At 54.2% G+C, this 20,987-nt stretch overlaps 2 protein-coding genes across 4 annotated transcripts in view; one reads left to right on the forward strand and one right to left on the reverse strand.

Moving 5' to 3' along the window:
* Positions 1 to 9,936, reverse strand: part of LOC119806355 (SCO-spondin) — a 52,398-nt gene extending 42,462 nt beyond the window's left edge. The window contains exons 1-21 of the mRNA XM_038318031.1: positions 9,887 to 9,936; positions 9,526 to 9,708; positions 9,040 to 9,122; positions 8,688 to 8,867; positions 8,223 to 8,467; positions 8,037 to 8,136; positions 7,264 to 7,422; positions 7,092 to 7,171; positions 6,545 to 6,697; positions 6,073 to 6,244; positions 5,697 to 5,937; positions 5,278 to 5,422; positions 4,210 to 4,327; positions 3,388 to 3,563; positions 3,081 to 3,308; positions 2,770 to 2,935; positions 2,329 to 2,566; positions 1,152 to 1,341; positions 952 to 1,046; positions 481 to 737; positions 69 to 203 (exon numbers count right to left, since the gene is read on the reverse strand). Coding sequence (XP_038173959.1) covers positions 69 to 203; positions 481 to 737; positions 952 to 1,046; positions 1,152 to 1,341; positions 2,329 to 2,566; positions 2,770 to 2,935; positions 3,081 to 3,308; positions 3,388 to 3,563; positions 4,210 to 4,327; positions 5,278 to 5,422; positions 5,697 to 5,937; positions 6,073 to 6,244; positions 6,545 to 6,697; positions 7,092 to 7,171; positions 7,264 to 7,422; positions 8,037 to 8,136; positions 8,223 to 8,467; positions 8,688 to 8,867; positions 9,040 to 9,122; positions 9,526 to 9,708; positions 9,887 to 9,936 — 3,394 coding nt within the window. The remainder of the gene's footprint in view (positions 1 to 68; positions 204 to 480; positions 738 to 951; positions 1,047 to 1,151; positions 1,342 to 2,328; positions 2,567 to 2,769; positions 2,936 to 3,080; positions 3,309 to 3,387; positions 3,564 to 4,209; positions 4,328 to 5,277; positions 5,423 to 5,696; positions 5,938 to 6,072; positions 6,245 to 6,544; positions 6,698 to 7,091; positions 7,172 to 7,263; positions 7,423 to 8,036; positions 8,137 to 8,222; positions 8,468 to 8,687; positions 8,868 to 9,039; positions 9,123 to 9,525; positions 9,709 to 9,886) is intronic.
* A 2,490-nt stretch (positions 9,937 to 12,426) lies between these two features.
* On the forward strand, positions 12,427 to 20,362 carry Znf467 (zinc finger protein 467). Of its 3 annotated transcripts, none has more exons than XM_038318055.1 (6): positions 12,427 to 12,917; positions 14,410 to 14,526; positions 14,779 to 14,854; positions 15,437 to 15,550; positions 16,153 to 16,266; positions 18,533 to 20,362. In XM_038318055.1, the coding sequence occupies exons 3-6, from the start codon at positions 14,821 to 14,823 to the stop codon at positions 20,044 to 20,046; spliced, it is 1,776 nt and encodes a 591-aa protein (XP_038173983.1). In that variant the 5' UTR covers positions 12,427 to 12,917; positions 14,410 to 14,526; positions 14,779 to 14,820; the 3' UTR covers positions 20,047 to 20,362. The 3 variants fall into 3 exon arrangements, with proteins under 3 accessions (XP_038173983.1, XP_038173984.1, XP_041910372.1); XM_038318056.1 differs by lacking the exon at positions 12,427 to 12,917 and adding an exon at positions 13,178 to 13,282; XM_042054438.1 differs by lacking the exon at positions 12,427 to 12,917 and having other exon boundaries at positions 14,190 to 14,526.
* Positions 20,363 to 20,987: the final 625 nt, after the last annotated feature.

Here is a 20,987-nt window from a genome sequence, read left to right on the forward strand (position 1 = left end):
TTTAGGGGAAATTCAGACACCAGTACAAAGGCCTGGTATGGGCTAAGGGCACAAGGGCAGAGTCTGACCTCCATCCCAGAGCAGAGTGAGCCCCAGGCGTGTTGTCAACAGCAGGAAGAGGCCAGCATGGTGCAGGCTCAGTCCCAGGCCTGTATAGACTTTGGGGAGCCTTATGCCCACTCCATTTACTGTTACTGCCTGGCCTGGAGAAGAGAGGGGGTGTTAAATTTAGCCTGGTTCCCGAGAGGTCCTCCCAGTTACTCTTCCAAACCTTCTTTTGCTCATTTCCCTAGGTGACCTTGGGGGGCTTATAAGACTTCTATGGGCTTTGATTTTCCAGAGTTCGGGCTCCAACAAACCCCACCATAAGGACAACCAAACCCGGGGAGGAACTGAAAGAGAACCTGGGCCCTGGCCATGTGGAGGAGATGCCCCCCACCCTCCGGCAGTATCGCAGCTATCCCTGATAGTCACAGCCACCTCTAAGCATGTGCACAACCGTGCTGGCCAGGCGCACAGTCACCGCCTTGGTGCAAGTGAGGCCACTGGCCCCACAGGGCAGGTTCTGGATGGAGACACTGAAGCGGCCACTAGCCTCTCTCACGAGCAGGTACTCGCAGGCCCCAGGAAAGGTAAGGACCAGCCCATCGAATGTCACGTAGTGGGGAGCACCAGATGCCTGGCACCATCCACTGCATCGCTGACCTGTACAGTGCCACCGTTGGCCCTGGCACACACTTCGGGCAAGAGACAGGACAGAGCCATCAACAACAGGGACAGCCCAGACGGACCCTGAGTGTGGAAGATTCTAGAGGGTTCCCAGTGTCCCAACCACTCTGGATGTTCTGTCTCATCCACCATTCCAAACCCTTTTAGTGAAAAGAGGCATGGTGTCTGGGCATTCAAGGGTCACAAGGTCATATGGTAACAGGTGGTTGGAATTCTGCATACCAAATGTTGCAATCTTCCTGTATAGTAGCATTAGGTGGGTACCACCGTCCACTGTGACGGCATGGACACAGATCTGGAGGCACACAATGCTTGTCCTGGGTGGAGGGTGAAAACACTGTTTTGGACATCTAGGGAGCAGAGCAGGGTCCTTGTATAGGGAGAGCACCTTGCTGCCCCCTGGGTCCCCTTCCCAACCTCACCAGCAACACGGTACCAGGGGGACAGACACAGCCATCAGTACTTCCAGCCAGACAGGAATGGTTGGCGCTGGGGCTGTCACAGGTGAGAAGGCAGGCACCAGGGGCATAGACGAGCTCCTGGGGGCAGAGTGGCTGCTGTGGAGGGCAGCGTTGGGCTGTGCAGTTCCAGAGGCCCCTCTCCTGGCAGACGCTGTAGAGCAGGGAAGATGGAAGAGCCAGGCCCAGCATGGGCTCATCTAGCTGCCCTAGGCCACAGTGAACCTCGGGAATCTAGATACTGAGGACCCCTGCAGGCATTTGAAACCCCTAATTCTAGAGACTGGAAAAGTTCAGTTTCCAACACCCCAGCCTCCAGCACAGGAGGGCACGCTGTTCAGGAAGCCCACATGCCAGGGATCCACAATTCCCCTTCTGTCCAGCTCCAGTGGGGCTACTCTCTGAACTCTAGAATGGTACAGAGATACTGACTCCCCTAACGAGATGACTAATCGTGACTGTCAATTTGACGACATCTAGAATCCGCTGGCCACAAGTCCCAAGGCCTATCCATAAGGATTTTCTAGAATGCGTTAATTGAAGCGTGAAGTCCCACCCTGACTGGGCAGCACCATTCCACCAGCTGAGATCCTGGGCTAAACAAAGAGGAGAAAGCGGGCCAAGCACCAGCACCCATTTTTCTCGCTGCTTCCTGGCTAAGGATGCAATGTGGCCATGGCTACTGCTGCCATGGCTTCCCCACCATGGAGGACTGTGTTTCCTTGCACAGTGAAGCAAAACAATCACTTCTTCCCTGAAGTTGTTTCTTGTCAGATGTTTGGTCACAGAAACAAGGAAAGTGACTAAGACATTGACCACTTGTCCAAGTAGCAGAGAGAATCCACTGAGGTGCCCTGGAGCCTACCTCATTTGCTTCCTTAGGTGTAGACCTCATCTTTCCTTCATATGCCAAGCAGGAATGGCTTTCACCCCCCACACTTTATTAGACTATAGCTAGGAAGTAAAACCAATGCAATAAATAGGCATGAAAGAGCTTCCTGAAGCTGACGGTGCCCTTGCACTGAGGAACTATCAGTACCCTGCCATCCCTCCCTGGCAACCCACGGAGACCACGTAGTAACACAGCCAGCCATTCTCTCAAAAGCCCTTCTTCTTTATGTCCAAAGGTGATGGTTCTTACCAGTGGCTGCAGTCTTTCTTGGTGGCAGTGTTGCCAAAGGTGTAACGACGGCCTCCAAGCTGACAGGAGCACATGCTGGGAGGCACACATTGACCCTCGAGGTCCCACAGCAGTCCCGGGGGACAAGTACAACCAGCCACACAGCTGCCAAGCTCTTTACACTCTTCTGGCTCCCCACAATGATGACCACACACTGGGGCACACTCCTGGTATTCCTGGCCACTAGGACACAGGACAGCTGGGCACAGGGATACATGCAAATCAGAAGCTTAGCCACCCCTGACTAGACCTCAAGTCCTTGTATCCCAACAGGAAAAAGTGCTTAGAAACAGTCTGGTAAGGAAGGAGTTCCTGCCCCGTCCAACTTTCCCCAACTGGGAGTGGCGCTGGGAGAAGGAGGTGAGGAGACCAGAGTAGGGCTGGCTGGGCTGGGAGACTCACAGCACAGCGTGTCATTTCTCCAGTGCAGCAGGACACCCTCCTGGGCACAGCGGCGGGCATAGGCAGAGAGCACAGAGCACAGACAGTTCCTGCCAGGGGCACAGCCACACACAGCCTCCAAGCACCGCAGTCGGAACGGTTCTCTGTCTACTAGCCCATGGCACTCCTTTGGGCAAAAAGAAAAGGGGCTATTCTTTCTTCATGGATTCCATTCCCTTGGGAGTCCATTGCTGCTCCCCCCTGTGCCCTTGACTCTTTCTTGCAGTTTGGATCCTTGATCTTATGGGCAGAGAAAGAGGATGCCCTAGTACCTGAAAGGTGGAGCCGTGCAAGATGGCACAAGCTGCCTCTGCAAAAGTGAGGCGATGGGAGTAAGTGCTGCAGAAGAACGGTGGGGTGTTATCCATCGAGGGGCACCTTTCACCACCTGACACTTGGAACTTGCTAGCAAAGGCAGTGACACTGGTCTCTATGTCTCCAGTCGGTGTCAGGAAGTCATCCTGTTGTTTCCAGGTAAAGGTGCCACACAGACCCTGTACCTGAGCCACGGAAGACATATAAAAGTTAAACCCAGTCTTACTTAGCCTAACCCAGACACTCATTGGCCTTCTTGCATACCTGGTAGGCATAATGGGGCTCCAGGGTGATGTAGGCTGCAGGATCATCCACTCCCCAGAGAACCCAGGCCCCAGGCCAGTGCAACAGCAAGAAAGCAGAGGAGGCACGGGAAACGTTGAAGCCTTCAGCACCAATCCAGGGCAAGCCTACATCCTGCCCATCCACCAGCACAGCTCCTAGGAGAGAGGCCTGGCCATGTAAAAGGGAGCCTGTGGGAGGATGGGGCTGCAAGAGGGGAAAGATTTGGCAAGATGGGAGAGCATGTATTGGGGTGAAGGGATGCGGGAGCGACTCCAGTGACCCCTGGAGGCCACTTGTTCTGCCAGAGACCACCAGAGCTCAAGAACGCACATCAGGATGCAGTTTTGCACATCCCTCTGTTTGTGTGGTCAGTATGTGGGAGGAGCTGGGTAAAGAGAGTCAGCAGCAGGCCGTGGCGTGGCAGAGTTGGAGGGACAGTCGCTGAGAGGGCCCAACCTCAGCAGCTCATTTCAAGGCCTTTCCAACTTTTATAACCGTGTGATTTGTGTTTACTTCTGAAGACCAGCAGAAGCTGCTAGAAAAATGCCTTTGGGACAGTGTGTGTGTCTGCCCCTGAGATAGGAGCACAAGGCACTGTAGGTAATTTCAGCTGTGGAAATCAAGAAGGGATGGTTACTGAAATCCAAGGGGAGTGTGTGGAGGGCAGACGGGGGCAGGCTTAAGTTTGCAGAGTAAGGACAATGGGCAACAGGCCCACTCGGCACCCTGAAGAAGAAGACTACAGAGACTCCCCAGGGAACAAAGGCCGTGCACCAGACCAGGAGGCAGAGTTGACGCTACCTGAGTATCTGAGCTGAATATGGGTATTCCCCAGGAAGACAGAGAGGGCGTGGAGGCAGCTTCCAGTGTCACAGGCCCCATGCTCCAATGTGACCAGCAGCTGGCCTTTTACAGAGTCCTGGGGTAGACAAGGTGGTAGAGGTGTGTAGAGAAGCCATGAGGAAGCCTCAGTAGTGTGATAACCTCAGTTCCCACCCCACACAGGACTGACATGGGCAGATGGATGTGAGTGCATGTGAGGAGGTTTGTGTGACTGCATGTTTGCCTGTGCACGTATGTGTGTGCATGCATGTGTGTGTCTGTGTATATACATAAGAAAGGGAAGAGCTCCATCTTTCCTCCCTATGGCTGTTCTCTAGTTGTATACATATAGATATATGTGTACACATTTGTTGAATTTACATACACATACATGGCTGTCTGTGTGTGTGTGTGTGTGTGTGTGTGTGTGTGTGTGGTCTGTGTGCTGGCATGTAGCCTCCATCTCTGTGTGTATACCTCATGTGAGTGGGGAGGCAGCTGCCCTGAATAATACACCAGCTTGTTGTCTGTGCAATCGCCTGATTTCCTCACCCCACTGTTACCCAGGCAAGGAGGGGACAAGGACAAGTAAAGGAATTACAGAGGTCCAACACTAAAATTGAGAGATCACTGATGAGCCCTTGGAAGGACTGAAAAAACATGGTGTGTGCTGAATTCCCCAGGTTTACTGGAGAGGGTCCCTTCTTTCTCTGCCTGTGATAAGTCCAATGTTTTACATTTGTGAAAGGAACTATGAAGATGGGTTTAGTTCTGTGGCCTTAGATGATTAGGGTGGCCAATGAGGAGAGGTGGGGACTAGAGCGGATGGTGTGTGTGTGTGTGTGTGTGTGTCTAAGGTGTCAAGGCGGGGGAGGTATGCAGGCAGTCATTCTCCTGCCAGCACTGCTGCCCATATTTCCTTGCTAGGGACTGTATGTTTCACCTCTTGCTTTACTGACTGGTTTACAGTCCTCTCCCCTCAGAACTCTCCTGTGAGGGGCCCCCGCTCTGACAAGATCCTCTTCCTGAGATAGGCTCTCTGCTCACCTGCACCAAGCTGTACTGGCAGCCTGGATTGCCCCGGAAGGAGAAGCTCCGCCCATCAAATGTGAAGTAATGCCCGTCACCGCCCACTGCACACTCAGCAGGGCACAGGGCCTGGGCACAGTGCCAGCGGCCATCCTGGCATACGCTAAGAGCACAAAGGGTGGGACAGTGGACCGTGGCATCGGATTCATCCCAGAGTGTGGAGCTGGGCATGACCTACTCCCAGCTCAGTGGTTTTTTTTTCTTCCCGGCACACCCACCACCATTGGAACTGGACTATAATCATGCCAGAAAATGTCACAGGTCACTGGGTGGGAAGCCCCATAATGCACTGGTTATTTGGAGGAGGAAATCTCAGAAACAACATAAATAAAAGCATCAGAGAGAACTATGTGGCCCACCAGAGCCCAAAGACCCACCAAGGGTTGCACTGCTGGTTCACAGTGTCACCAGGGGCGTAGCGCTGGCGCCGGTGGTAGCAGGGGCAGTGGGCAGCAGGCACACAATGGGTACCATCCCAAAAGAGGCCGGCTGGGCACTCACAGCCACTCACACACTCTTTCCCACAGGACCCTTCCTCTCCTTGAGCTACTGCTGAGCAGCTGGGTGGGCAGGATGAGACACAATCAGAATAGAGCTGCCCCCCTGGACAGTGTCGTTCTGTGGGAACAAAAGTGTTCTGTGAAGGGTTGGCTATGGAAATCCAATATAGGTCATGGGAGGCAGCCAGGGGGCCCTCAGGAAACCGGTCACTCCAGGAACTTGGTTAGCTTCAGGTGGGCAGACCCAGCATACCACAGAAGCCAGGCTTCCTCCAGTACACATAGATGTGCTGTCTAGCACAGGCCTGGGCATAGTTGGCAAAGGTGGCACAAACAGCTTCCTGATGTTCCTCTGGGTCACTGCCTACTCTGGCTCCAACACAGTAGGCAAAGAGGCAGGTCTCATGGTACTCATCTGGGGGAACCTGTAGGGAAGGGAAATCTTCAGCCAATAAATGATCTTCCTCGCCAACATCTCCTGCTCCCTCTTCCTTTACATCCCGACTTGAAACCAAACATGGTAAGTGCTGGAAGGGGCCTCAACGGTGACAAGAACAGCCATCTTGTTCTCAGAGGTAAAACCAAAGACAAAGGAGTGTCGTGACTGATGACCCAATGCAAGTGATGGCAGGACCAGATCACCCAGCTGGAACTTCTCTATCATCCATTAGCGCCTATAGAACCCTCCCCTCCAGAGCTGGTCACCACTTCCATCCCACCCATACCTGGACATGACATTGCCAGAATGGATCCTCCAGCAATTGGTGGCATATATCCTGGGCTTGAGCTTGAAGCTTGCCCGTTTCCAAGCCTGTTTGTGTACCTTGAAGGATGCCCTCACAGCCCTGGGTTACCTCCACTGCATCCAGACACTCGGGCTGAGGACAGAAGCAGGCCAGGAAGCAATGATTAGAGATATTAGTCAGGAAAACAGGAACGTGATTGCTGCCCTCACAGTTACCTCCGCCAGTCTGCCCACCAGACCTCCTTCTGGGCTGCAGATGGTAGCAAAGTGAAAAAGCCCGGCCCGGAGAAAGAGGAGCCAGGGTCAGTCAATCCAGACAGAGCTGGTCAGTGGCCACATCAGGGAGACCCCCAGAGAAAGAGGAGCCAGGGTCAGTCAATCCAGACAGAGCTGGTCAGTGGCCACATCAGGGAGACCCCCAGGGTGGTCACCACACAGCAATTGCCAGGCTCCCTATGGGACCTGGAACCTGTGTGCACTTCCTGAGGACCCCAGGAAAATAGTGGGCAGGCGGGAAACAGTCTCACCTCATAGCCAGGGAGCTTCCATGAATTCCCAAAGGTGGCAGCTAGCATAGCCAGTCCCCCTTCTGGCTCCACAAAGTCATCTGAGGAAGTTTGAGGCCAGTGCTAGACCTGGAATCCTTTGTGTACTCCCCCGACCTCATCCACCAGCCATACCAAGCCACACCTCACATACCCTCTGACCGGCCATTGTAAAGCCCACAGAGGCCCTGTGTCCGTCCCCAGAACTCGTGGTCCACGGAAATGGAGATGGAACTGAAACTGTCCAGTCTCACAACAACCCCTAGGCCCCCAGAGAGCACCAGCCAGTCTCCCTGCCACTGTAGGCTCATCCCTGGGAAGAGGACAGGGTCATTCAGTTATAAGGGCCACATTCCCATCTCATCACAGCAGGGAAAAGCTGACTAGGAAAAGAATTCACACGAATTTAAAAGCTCTGCACTGTGGTTTTTCTGCTGTGGCTGCTATCTTAAAAGTAAATTACAACACACACACACACACACACACACACACACTATATCCACATCACACATATACTATATACACATTCCACTCACAGTACATATACACATACTGTATACATAGTCCATGCACCACAACACACAACATATACCACATACCTCACATATACACATACCAAATTTCTACACAGACAAAACATGCACATTACACATACACTCTGCTCACCCACCCATAACATACAGACACATGCACACTTCACCCCAACCTCCTATCTCAGCCATGACGATACTCTCATGAGGCAGATGGGGGAACTGAGGCTCAAGACAGTTAAACAGAGTGATTTGTCCAAGTCACGCTTAAGGCCTTCCTGACCCTTAATTTTCAAGTTTCCCAACAGTACTCGGGGGTCACAGCAGCTCTGCCCCAGCCTGACAGCCTGCCCTAAGGAGTGGGCAGAGTACCCCAGAAGAGGGAAGGAGCCCTCACCATGGAGAAGTCGAGGCTCCCCGTCAGGCACTGGCTGCCCTTTCACAGAGACCTCTCCATCTTGGATCAACACCTCCTCAGAACCCATCATCACTCGAACCTGAGAGTGAGCGGTGGATCAGAAGTGTGACTCCTCTCCCCACCACATCCGAACCCTCCCTAGGGTCATCTCTCTCCCTTCCTCACCAGCCAGCAGGGCCTAGGCTGGGGACAGTGGACCCTAGGCCGGAGGTGCACAGCCCAGGTGGAATCCACAGCACCAGCTAGCAAGTAGGTACATTGGCCCAGGAAGTGGTAGTGACGCCCATCAAAGGTACGGTAGTGGAAGCCGGACCAGGTGGAACAGATAGCTGAGAGACGCTGTTGCTGGCTCCAGAGCTGGGCTACAGCTGCTGTCAGGGGCTGCAGGGGGGCTTCAGAGGAAGCATTGCCTAAACAACATACATCATGCGTGAGTCTCTCAACGCAGGGACAGAGGTGAGGGCACAGTTCCAGGCATACCAGGAGGGTATGGTCCCTCTGGACAGCCGGGTATGGTCCCTCTGGAGGGACCACAGGAGTAGCCAGGGCTCAGTGGAACGGCCCAGAACTCTTAAGGGTGACAGACAGTCTGGATATGCCTGTCTCCAAGATTGGAGGCTACAGACCCACCTGGGCGGTGCTGACCAGAACAGCTGAGACACATCTGGGAGCTGCTGTCCCACCAGCTGTGTCCCCAGGGTTGGGCACAGCATTCTTCCAGGCTTCCTGCTGAAGAATTAGCTGAGCCCGCTAGAGGTTGGCACTGCCGTGTGACAAAGCAGAGGTCTTTAGGGCTGACTTCAGCAACGGCTGTGGTAGAGAACAGGGCACACCCAGCCTGTCATATGGATGACCTGGAGAGCCCCACCAGACCCGCTGTGTCCTCAGGCAGTCTGTCACCTCTGCTGCATCACAGATGGGCTGGCCTTCACTGCTACTACCCCCAGAGGGTACCATTCACCCATCCAGTTCGGGTACTTACCATCAGTACAGTGAGGACCACCCCATCCTGGACAGCAAGCCCTCACTGTCCGGTTCCAAGTCGCAGGCCGGGTTTCTGGGGGTCTACCCCCACCATACAGAGGGAAGCAGGGAGAGATGTTAATATTTAGCCAGGTCCCACCACAAGGCAAGACCTAAGACCTTAGGTCTGGTCAACTACCCTGAGGGGTCCTATCAAGTAATCCTCACTTCCTGACCTTATTTTCTTCAAGTGTAAAGCAAGAAGGAATGCTGGAAAACAGTCTGGGGCAGAAGGAATAAGTGTCCCACCTCCCCTTGCCATACAGTGCCCACCATGGGGCCCCCTCATCCAACCATACCATCTCTCTACACCCTTCCTAGAACCCAGTCTCCCAAATGCCTGCCGCACCAGTTCCTCACAGGTCCTCCCCCACTCTCAGGATATCCTGCCTTCACTTTTTCCTTTCCTGCCCGGCAGAAGGCCCAGGTTCTGATGCTCACTCACTTGTAGATAGCACAGAGCCCAAGTGCTGGGGGCCTGGTAAGCCCCTCATGGCCACTCCAGGGCAGGTCCAGGCGCCAGCCTAGGCGAATATAATGGTACAAACTGGTGCAGGGTACAAGGTCTTCCTGACGAGGAGTTACTTCCTCTTCCACATGGATGGTCTCTGTCTGCTCACACCACCGCCTGTCCAGGGATAGGGGTGTACTATGGATCCAAGCCCCCAAGGACTGCTGGGAGAAGTACTTGAAGCAAGGGGGAGGCTAAGGTGGGTTGAAGAGATGAAAGAAGAGACTGGCATCCCAGAGGGTACTTAGGCATGGGCGGGGGGGATCTTACTGGGGGAGCCCCAGGAACTGCTTACCCATTACTCAGAGCCCATAGCATCCCGAAGAGAAGGGCAGGGAGCAGCATGGTGCCCCACCCCAGGTCACCTTTGGGAGGACCTGAGGCTTGGACTTAGGCAGTGCTGCTGCAGGAAATGGGAGAGAATAGCACTGGTCTCTCCTGCCTCACACTGAGGTTTGATGCAACCTGAAAGTCATTCTGTCCAGGACTCTTCATAAAGGGAGATTTGATTCCAGCTTCTTGCCGCTGGGTACCAGCTGCCAAGGATCAGATTGGATCTACCTACAGCATCCCTTTAGATGCCAACTCTCCCTGGAAACAGGCCCCATAACACCCCTTCCAGTGTGTGTGTGTGTGTGTGTGTGTGTGTGTGTGTGTGTGTGTGTGTGATGGGACCACAGCCAGACATTTTGAGCCCCTCGTTTTCTACTCTCTCAAGCACTACCACAAATTAATATATGAGTGTGGTCAAACATGTTCCCTTTCTGGCCGTCTGCTTCCTTACCAATAAAAACTTCAGGGACTTCCCAGGGATACAGAGATGGAACTCGATAAGCTCTTTGAATTTACAGGTGTGAAGATTTTTTCTGAGGGAGGGTCTTCCCAGCCTTCAAAAACTGCAGGCAGGGCTGGAGCAATGGCTTGGTGGTTTAGAACACTTGCTATTCTTACAGAGGACAAGGGTTTGGTTCCCAACTCCCACACAATGACTCACTACCATGCATAGCTCCAATTCCAGGGGATCCAACGCCTCTCCTGACCTCAGCAGTAACAGGCACACATGCAACAAACATACATATATAGAGGCAGAACACACATAGAATAAACTACTGCCTTTGTAATGGTGTTCTCCGTGCTCTTTCCTTTCCCTGTTCTCTCTCAGGCCGGGTGCACAGGAAGAGAGAACAGAATGGCTGGAGCACCCAAGTATGTGGAGACAACCTGACAAAGTAAACCTTTTCCTCAGTGGGATCGGGTTTTCTTTTTAGGATGTTTGTACAAGGTGGTTGGGGCCATTTGGTCACCTGAGGTGTTTCTGAGGGTCCCAAGGCAGTCAGAAGACTGAAAGGATCTAGGAAGATGGGAAGGGGAGAGAGGGGTGGAATAGGTCTGGGAGCCTACTCCCCCTGCCTCAGATTGGAGCTGAGTTGAGCAGGATGGAATAATCCCAGTGTCCGGTTTGGTTCAGAGGAGGCAGCTGCAGGATCCACAGGCAAATCCTGGTTACATCCTGGTTACCAGAAAACCTCCAAGGCCACTGGGGCTGGAATGCAGCTGGATCTGAAACTCTGAACCCTTTCATTTCATAATGAAATGAGGTCCCACTGGGTATCCTGCACGGTCACCCCAGCTGGTACATCACAGCTAGTCTGGGTATTCCCTCTTCCGGGTTCTACTATTGGGTCTGGAACCAAAAGATGCCCCAGTACAGCCAGTCCCTCCAGTTGCTTCCAGATAGCTAGTGTTGGTGCCGGGAGCTGAGCTGAATCCCGGGAAAGGGCCAGGGTCTGCATGGGCACAATGTCTCTCTAACTTCTCTCTCACTCTCACCTGGCCACTGCTCCTTCATATCCGAAACACATGGACTGCAGTTCCCAAAGCCCATTCTTGCACACACAGAGGGACACACACTCTGCTCCCAAGCAACCTGCAGTCAGTGAGCATCCAGGTATCAGAAAAGCCTTTCGCATCTTGAGTCCCAGGACCTCCCAATCCTTCCTGTCTCCAGACCACTGCTCCAGACCTCCTCACTCTAACCAGCTGCAAAAGTTGAGGACAGCCCTGCTTCATTCCTGTTAAGGCCAGCCTTGGGTAGCTGGCTGTGTCCTGATTCCACAGGTGTCACCAATCCTTGTGACAGGGTGCCATAGCCGGGGACCAATCTCTCTCAGCTCTGTTCTGCAACTTTTGACAAGGGAAGCTTGGACTGGGGAGAAATATAACTTGGGCAGGCAGGCGGAAGTGGGAGCCCATGGGAATTTGCAGAAAGATCACGGGGCATGGAATAGCCTCTTGAATTTTAGTTTCAGAACGGGAGAGGGGTGATCTTAGGAGCAGAGGTGGGTGGGTAAGGCCCAGGAGTACGTGCACCCATGAGCAAAGACGGAAGGTGTTAGAGGTCTGGGGAGAGGGAGTCAAACCTAAGATTTTCTGCCCTTGGACCCCCTCCCGAGCCTCCGCCCCATCCGCCCCGCCCATCCTCACCCCCTGCAACCTCCACGCCTGCCCAGCAATCTGTCGAGGACTCGGCTCAACTTCTCTCCATTTTGTACTTTGTGATCCTTCGCTCTCAGCCTGGTCCCTAGTCCTCAGCCCCCCATCTCGGATCCCGTTCTCTCGTCTGGGTGGATCCTGGTGGAGTTTCCCTAACCGACTCTCCCTGTCTTGGCTGGCCAGACAGTCTCCCGTGGGACCGCGGCTATACCACATACTCGGCTGGCACTGTCGATTTTGAAGACAGCAATACCTACACTACTCTTCTCCCCAAGAAGGCCACCTCCCCTCCCAGCTTCCCCCAACTCTTCACCACCAGCACTCCGTTCGGCGCTCCACCTTTCCCCAGCTCCTCCCTCCTAGGCTGAGAGCACCCTCCCTCCTAGCCCAAGTGCCCTTCCTCCCTACCCTCCTCTTCTCCTTCTCTCCCCTCTTCCCTTCCCTGGTCCTAAGCTCCCACTTTCCATCTCTCCCTTCCGGGCATCTTGCCTACAAACCGTCACCTGCACTTAAGCCTATTAGCGCACCCTTCCGAGAAGGGTCTCCTGAAGACCCCTGGCCCCCACCCCCTTAGCCTGGTAGCCCGGGGCAGAGCTCCTGCTTCCCAGGTTCCTCCCCCATCACCCACAACGCTGCCCCACACCCTCTCCCTCCGCGTCTTTCCTTCCCCTCCCCGCGAAGTTTCAGGGCTGTCAGTCCCGGAGTCTTTCGGGCAGCCCGCACCCAAGCTGCAGGCAGCGGGCGCCATTGTGCATACGGCCGCCCGGGACCGGAGGCCCGAGCGCCTGGGTCCCCGAAGCGGGCCACGGCACATAACCACAGGAGTCCGCCAGGTAGGACACGGGAGGCTCCCGGGCAGGCGTCTCCGCCCGCCACCGAAAGGAGCTGGGCAGACGCTGCCGGCTCGCGGCAGGTGACAGCCCCAAGGGAAGGGGCGCGCTGGCGAGAGTGTGGGGGAGGGGCGGGGGTAAAAGGAGGAGGGTCCTGGAGTGAGGGAGAGACTAGGGAACTGGAGGGGAGGGCAAGGACTGTGGGGCAGCCCCGTGGGAGCAGGTGGGAAGGGGGAGGGAGGGGCCTGCGTGGAGGATCCCGAGAAGGAGTAGGATTCCTCGGGATAGAGTGTAGGAGGGGTCCAGCGCGGAGGGGCAGGAAACGGGCGCAGGGGATGGGACCGCTCGGGAGCCAAGGACGCTGACAGGTGAGCCTAGTGCAGGGCAGAGGGCTGGGACCCAGAGTGACTCCGGGAGATCTAACGGGAATGGGGATTGGGTGGGGGAGTATGGTCAGGAGGAAAACTCTAGAGAGGGTGAGAAGTCAGTAGGGAGCAGAAATGGGCACCGGGTCCGCCGAGAGGGGGGTGTGTTGGGAAGAAAGAGGGATGGGGAGGGGCAGAGCCAGGGAGTAGGTCCAGAAACCGAGAGGTTAGCTTGGATTCCCCTGGGGTGGGGGCGTGAGACTGGAAGCTAGGGAGCAGACCGGGAGGGGGAGGGGAAGAACAAGGCTGGGGACGGGGAGGGGAGGGAAGCGGAGCCGGAGCTTGCAGGGTAGGCAGAGGGGGAAGGGAGGCGGGGGCCGCTGAGGGGAAGGAGAGCTGCAGGAGGGAGGGAAGCAGAGGGGAGGATGGTTGTGGGGGAGGGGGAGGGAACCGAAGAGCGGAAAGAAGGAAAAGAAACCCGAGTGGGGGAGGAGAGGGGAGGGGCAAGCGGGTGGGGGAGAGCAGCTCAGACGGGGAGGGCGGGAGTTGGGGGAGGAAGGAAAAGAGGAGGGGGAAGGAAGGGAGAGAGTGTGCAGCCTGGGAAGGGGGTGGTGCACCGAGAATTAGGCGGGCGGGCATAGGAGGAAGGGGGAGGGGAGCGCTGCCCAAGAGTGCTAGGGAGGGTCAAGGAAGGCGGTAGCTGCTGTGGGCCTATTCCAAGGGGGCCCCAAGGGGTTGACCCGGCGGGTGCGCGGAGGGGAGGAGCCAAGGGGGCGGGGCAGTAGGAGGAGCCCCAAAAGCCTGCCAGATTTGGTGGGGAGAGAGGGCGGAAGACTGAGGGAGAGGGGAGGGGCAGAGGGAAGGCTGCCAGGGAGGGGGGAGGGGAGTCTGCTGAAGGAGGGGCAGAGAACCGGTTGGAGGAGGAGCAGGGAAGTGCAAAAATCGGGGAGTGTCCTGGCCTGGTGTGGGGGTGTCCTTGCCTAGTTAGTCCTGTGGGGGTTGTGTGACTTTGAGGTAGGGGTTTAGGGAGGGGAGAGTCATTTATTACCTCTGCAAGGACTCTGTTCAACACCACCCCCAGTCACCCTAAAATGACACTACACCCCTAAGGTTAGCTTCTGTTTCACTAGCTCCTGCCGTGATGGCTAGAGGTTCCACGTGAAGTTTCCCACTCCTCACCTTGGTCTCCTACCCTCTATCCAGAGAATTAAGTGCCTGTACTTCCCCAGGCAAAGACACAGTGGGAGGTGAGTGCCTGCTGGTGGCCTTGGGGGTGGGTTCTAGACTGTAGGTGGGGTCAGAGGCTGCCATCGATAGCCAGTCAGCGTTTGCAGATGGTTCCATGTCATTGGGTACCCATCTTAAGAAGTCTCTGCTCCAGATGCAGTTTGCCCTGAGTTCCCTCACCTGTACCTGGGACATCACTTTGGTGCTCTTAGGAATAGCTGAGACCTAGGCGAAGACTGACAGGAAGATTCTGAACAAGGCTGTCTTTTTAGGGTCTGTGACCTGATCACCCCTGGAGAACCACTCCTGTGGCCATGAGAGAGACCCTGGAGGCCCTGAACTCCTTGGGTGAGTGAGGACAAAGGAACCAGGAGGGTGGGGGTTGCTAGGCTTACGTTGTGTAAATGCAATCCTCAGGAGTTTACCACCCTGGGCCCTTGGGGGGTCTGGAGAGGCAATACCTTTTTAGGGAACCTTGTGTCTCTGTCCAGACCAGGATGGTTATACTAGACTCTGTATTCATGGAATTCACAGAGCACTGAGGGCTAGAAACAACAAAAAACTTACTACATTTACGTATTTATTGTGTTTATCTTTATTACATGCACACGTATGGAGGTGAGGACAGTTTTCTGAGTTTGTTATGTCCTGCCATGTAGGCTTTGGAAACCAAGTGCAGATCGTTAGCTTGGTGGCAATTACCTTCACCCACCAAGCCATTTCCCCAGCCCAGCACTGGAATTTAATTTTTTCCATTTCAAAATATTCTATTTTTCTTTCTCCCACCAATTAAAGGGGTTGAGGTTAATAACTGCCCAGGCTGCTGGGGAGCTTGGGCAGTCGTTTGTCCATGCCAGCTGGGAAAATGCCCATCTGATACTAGTTCAATACCAGAAGCTTCATTTGAACTCATCCCTCTGCCTATAACAGGATTCTCAGTGGGACAGCCAGAGATGGCTCCCCAAAGTGAGTCCAGCAATGGGTTTAATAATGCCCAGGGGAAGATGTCATCTAGGGAAGAGAGCACACTGCACTCATGCTCAGGTAAGTGGGGACAATGAAGGTCTTGGGAAAGAATATTCTTTCTTCCACGAGCCATATGTTAAGCACCTACTCTGTGCTGGATGCTTTTCTGGACATTTGGAACTCCTTAGGCACTAACTAGACCTGGGTGCCTCCCTTCATGGAGTTTAATCTTAGAGGGGGCAGCAGTCAGCCAGCAAGAAATGTAAACACGGTAAAAGTTGCAAACTGCCTTAGAAGATGGAAGGGGCTGGAGGAGGGCTAAAGCAAAGTCAGAGGAACCTGGGTGGCTGCAGGTGGGATGAGACAGAAATGCCTACGGCTAGATCTAACCTGTGTTGCCTTGGAAATGGGAGGCCTAACTGCTCAGGTCAAAGGTCTTTGCTTACTTTCACCTCTTCATAAAACACACAGTCCAGAAATTCCTCACGGTTATGGCTCTTGTCCACCCTTAGTACCTGCTTTGGCCACTGGGAATTTGCCTTTGCAGGTACGGCATATGATAGGATTCTTTAGGAGGTGGAGGGATAGAGGTGGGGGTTCAGGCTTGCTTCCTAGTCCCAGTGGGAACTGTCTTCTATCTGATGTTTCGGGAGTCCTTGGAGTATCGTCTTCTCTTCCAGGGCACGAGACCCCTGGCCAGAAAGAAGGCATCCACACAGAACAAGCTGAAGCTCCTTGCATGGGCAGCCAGGCTTGTGCCCCACAGAAGACTGAGCCCGCAGGCTCGGTCCCAGGTGAGTCTTCATGATGCTCTAGAATCAGGCAAAGGAAAAAGGGACCAAGCAAGTTCCAGAGCTTATCTCGGAGATCGCTGTGCATCCAGGCCCTGTCCCCTCTCCTCTGTAGACTGTTAGAGCTCCAAAGGAGTTTCACATCTGGGGATAGCAGAATGGGAGCAGAAGGTCCAACAAGAAGCACATCTCACTGTAACCCACTTGTAGAAGTCCCAGCTTCCTCATCATCCCCTAGTTCATACACGCTGTTGCTCTCTGAGATTTTAGTCACCACAAAGATACAGGGTGTTCGCCTCTACACTGCATGCTCCTCTTGCCAAACCTCTGCTGATCTTCATGGTACCAAGGATCCCAGTCTGTAGCCATTAACTCATCTCTCCCATTCCCCAAGCAGTCTCTCCACGGCTCTACCCATCACTTCTTCCATTCTTCACCACTTGCTTGAGCAGCTTACCCAACAAGGATTCATTTAGTACCTGCTGCACAAAGGTGTCGAGTGTAGCGGGAAGACAGGGCATCTAGCTGCACAGATGTGGGTTGCACCCTTTTCTGCACTGACCTGTAGAATGCTCTTGGGGGTGGGGCAGTACTGTGTTCACTCCAGGGGTGGTTTGTTCGCCTCTCATCAGGGTGACAGTAACTTCATGGCTGGTATGAAGCTTTATGATACTGCATACATGCTGCCTCATCCATAGTTGGCCTCAAATAAATGGTTACCGAGCTGATTTTTGTCAGACACATAAAGACACTTTGTTATTGGACACAAAATTAAAATTCAAGATGTCTCCCATCCAGAAGCTAAGACGTAGCTGGGTTGCTGTTACTATGAGGCTGAACAAATAATTAAAGCAACAGTACATAGCCACAAAATTTTTAATTAAGCACAATATTAATGGTAATTGCTATAACAATTTATGGTAAAGGATCCCTATGTGCCGGATGCATCAAAGTGTTGCTTTGTATACTGCACTGAGAGAAGCGAGGATTTCAGCTGGTGGATGGGGGAGGGACAGAGATTCTTGAAGCTGGAAGCATTCTTGGCTGGAAGCAGGAAAGGTGATGTGTGTCAGGTTGAAGAGCAGCTAGAAAGACAAAACCTCACACCTAGACAAGAAAATTGGGTAGGTGTGCAAGCGCTCTGCAGCTAGAAGCTGTTGCTGATTCTGGAGCAGAGGAGCAGTGTGGGGAAGAGAGAGGTAACATAAGAGGGTAAGCAGACAGTGATTCGGAACCAGTGCGTTAGAAACCGGGAGCGAACGCAATCTGTGTGTAATACGATTAAGGCTCAGGCTATGACAGGCTTTCAGGGCCAGACAGCACTCAGATCATGTGGCTCACAGGCTATCAGCAAGAGTCACTGGGACTGGTGGGGGTGGGGGCTTTAAAGGAAGAGACTGGATTCCTCTGCACACATGGATGCATTTTGTCAGAGTTCCCGAGGAACTTGAATCTGCCCTTGGGCTGAAGCTCCCCTTGAAGCCTGGAGCTCCCTCTGTGCTTCTCCCAGCAGCTGAACACTGACCAGTTCCCGCAGCCAACAAACACCAGTCTGTCACCTCCTCCCAGTCCAGTAGATCCAGAGGAAGGGAGCTGAGTATTGGATTCCAAAGGGAACGGAGCAGCACAGGGAGCATTTGAGAAGGCAGGAGTGTGTGTGTGTGTGTGTGTGTGTGTGTGTGTGTGTGTGTGTGTGTGTGTGTGTGTGTGAGGGTGCCTGGTGCTTAGGGAGGAAACTAAGGGGGAGGCACCTAGGTTCCTTGGCCATCCTACCTCCTAAGCTTAAAGTTAGCTGGGGAGACCTTTGAAGGTCAGGTGTTTGGTTGTTACCAAACTATAGCCAGTTTTACTCAAGAAGGGCGGCTGAGCTGGGAATGAGAACTACTTCCAGAAAACCTGTCAGCCAGGATGATGGGGGAAGCCTCTGGGTGATGGAAGCTCGGAGAAAGATTGGGACAGAAGTGGGCAGCAGTCCAGTGGAGCAAGGGAAAGGTGTCTACTAAGATTCAAGGAAAAGTTCCTGAGTGGGGGAACTGGCCAGCCTGAGAGAAAGGCCCCAAGAGGGGCAGTGTTAGCCAGCAGCAGTGGCCGAAGAGGAAACAGAAAGAGGACTTTGGGGTTTACTGATTTCCAGGAACTTTGTGTGAGGTACAAAGAGGAGTCAGACTGCAGGGAAATAAATGTGAGGAGCCTACTGGGAAGTGAATGTGCCCGTGGATGGGCTTTCAAACAATTCTTTTTTTTTTTTTTTTTTTTAATGATTTTTCAGGGGAGGAATGGATGATTCGGAAGGTGAAGGTTGAGGATGAGGATCAGGAAGCAGAGGAGGAGGTGGAATGGCCCCAGCATCTCTCCTTCCTTCCCAGTCCTTTTCCTGCTCCTGACTTGGGTCACCTGACTGTTGCATACAAACTGGAGCCAGGAACTCCGGGATCTCTAGGTGGGCTCGCGCTGTCAGGGTGGGCTCCGATCCCTGAGAAGCCTTATGGCTGCGAGGAATGTGAGCGGCGTTTCCGGGATCAGCTAACTCTGCGGCTACATCAGAGGTTGCACAGGGGCGAGGGTCCCTGTGCCTGCCCGGATTGTGGCCGCAGTTTCACGCAGCGTGCCCATATGCTGCTGCACCAACGCAGCCACCGCGGCGAACGTCCGTTCCCTTGTTCTGAGTGCGATAAGCGTTTCAGCAAGAAGGCACACCTGACCCGCCACCTCCGTACACACACCGGCGAGCGGCCCTACCCATGCGCTGAGTGTGGCAAACGCTTCAGCCAGAAGATCCACCTAGGTTCTCACCAGAAGACCCATACCGGAGAGCGGCCCTTTCCCTGCACCGAATGTGAGAAGCGTTTCCGCAAGAAGACACACTTGATCCGCCACCAGCGCATCCATACCGGCGAGAGGCCCTACCAATGCACCCAGTGCACCCGCAGCTTCACACATAAGCAACACCTGGTGCGGCACCAGAGGGTGCACGATGCTGCTAGCCGCACCCGGTCTTCTACCGATGCTCCTGCCTCACCCCATTCTCCCTCCTCGTCCCCTCCTGGGCCTAAGCCTTTCGCTTGCTCCCACTGTGGCTTGAGCTTTGGCTGGAAAAAGAACCTCGCTACGCACCAGAGTTTGCATCTCACCGAGGGTCGCCCTTTTGAGTGCAATGAATGTGCACTGGGCACCACCGTAGACTCCGCCGCCACAGAACCCTCAGCCTGCGGTCCCCACGCTCCTGACTGTGGTCCAGGTTCGGGGCCTGCGACGCCCCAGCGCACCACCCCCGGTGAGCGCTCCATCTTCTGCCCTGACTGTGGGCGCGGCTTCGCTCACGGGCAGCACCTAGCCCGTCACCGGCGTGTACACACCGGGGAAAGGCCCTTCGCTTGTGGGCAGTGTGGCCGCCGCTTCGGCTCGCGGCCCAATCTGGTCGCCCACTCCCGGGCCCACAGCGGCGCCAGACCTTTTGCCTGTGCACAGTGTGGCCGCCGCTTCAGTCGCAAATCTCACCTAGGCCGCCACCAGGCAGTGCACACAGGCAGTCGCCCCCACGCTTGTGCTGTCTGCGCCCGCTGTTTCAGTTCCAAAACCAACCTGGTCCGCCACCAGGCAATCCATACCGGCTCCCGCCCCTTCTCCTGCCCGCAGTGCGCCAAGAGTTTCAGCCGCAAGACCCATCTTGTGCGGCACCAACGTATTCATGGCGAAGTGACCCTCCCAACCTCGACCTCAAACCTTTCGGCTCCAGTTTGGCCCAATTCCTCTGAGGTTGTGCCACCTCCAATCTTCTTCTAAGTGAAGTTCAGACCTTCATCCTTCCTTTCCTAACAGATTTGGGAGACTCATTCCTGGAGACTTCGTGGGGTTCAACTTAGGTTTCTGCTGAAGTAACAGGAGACGTGCCATTGTCCTTTCCATAAAGTTGAGAAGTCCGAAAAGCATACTTAACTCTTGACAGCCGTGACAATGAACATGCAGAGATTTCCATGCATTGGAAATTGGAAGTTTCTGAAGATCAACTAGATCAGGGGGAGACTGAGCAGGATATTTCTACCTAAAGGGAAAGAATAGTTATTTATGTACTTGAAGTTCATTAAAGTTCAAATCTGAAGTTCCGGGACTGTTAACTGAATCAGGGGTGGGAAGCCTGACTGGTCCACTTACTGCCATCTCCAGCCACAGGAAAAGACTCTTCCTGTCATTCCAGGGAAGTTAAGCTTAATTAGCTGGTCTTCCCAACCAATATGTAATATGCCCAGATGCCAGACAATTAGCCTGGCTCCCTGTGTGGGGCGTACCTGTGTATGTGTGTGTGTGCATGCTGGCGTGCTCACAACTTTGGCAGCTCAGAAGTTTGGCAGGAAAGAGTGAGGACTAGGAGAGGTAGAGAGGGCAGGCTGCTTTGGGCCTGTTTCTGTGGGCCCAGCATTATCACTGTTGGTGCTGGGACTCTGTACTACCTGTTTGCAGCCCTTCAAGGGGCTTCAAGTGTCCTCACCTGTACCTGTCTATGAGGTAGGAAAAGAGGCAATATTTGAACAGGTCATTAAGGTTGTTTCCATATCACACTTTCAGTGCTCCTGGTGAGGGGGGTGAGCCTGGAGGCCTGCAGCTGGACACACCCAAGTGGGGCAGACAGAAGCCCTGAGACCTGCTGACTTGCCGTGAGGGGAGTAGCAGGGGGGTGGGGGAGTAAGTTTGGAGAGAACGATTTTGGATTTGACCTCTCCTGCCTC

The sequence above is a fragment of the Arvicola amphibius genome, chromosome 2 (genome assembly GCF_903992535.2).
Source record: "Arvicola amphibius chromosome 2, mArvAmp1.2, whole genome shotgun sequence".
NCBI classification, from domain to species: Eukaryota; Metazoa; Chordata; class Mammalia; order Rodentia; family Cricetidae; genus Arvicola; species Arvicola amphibius.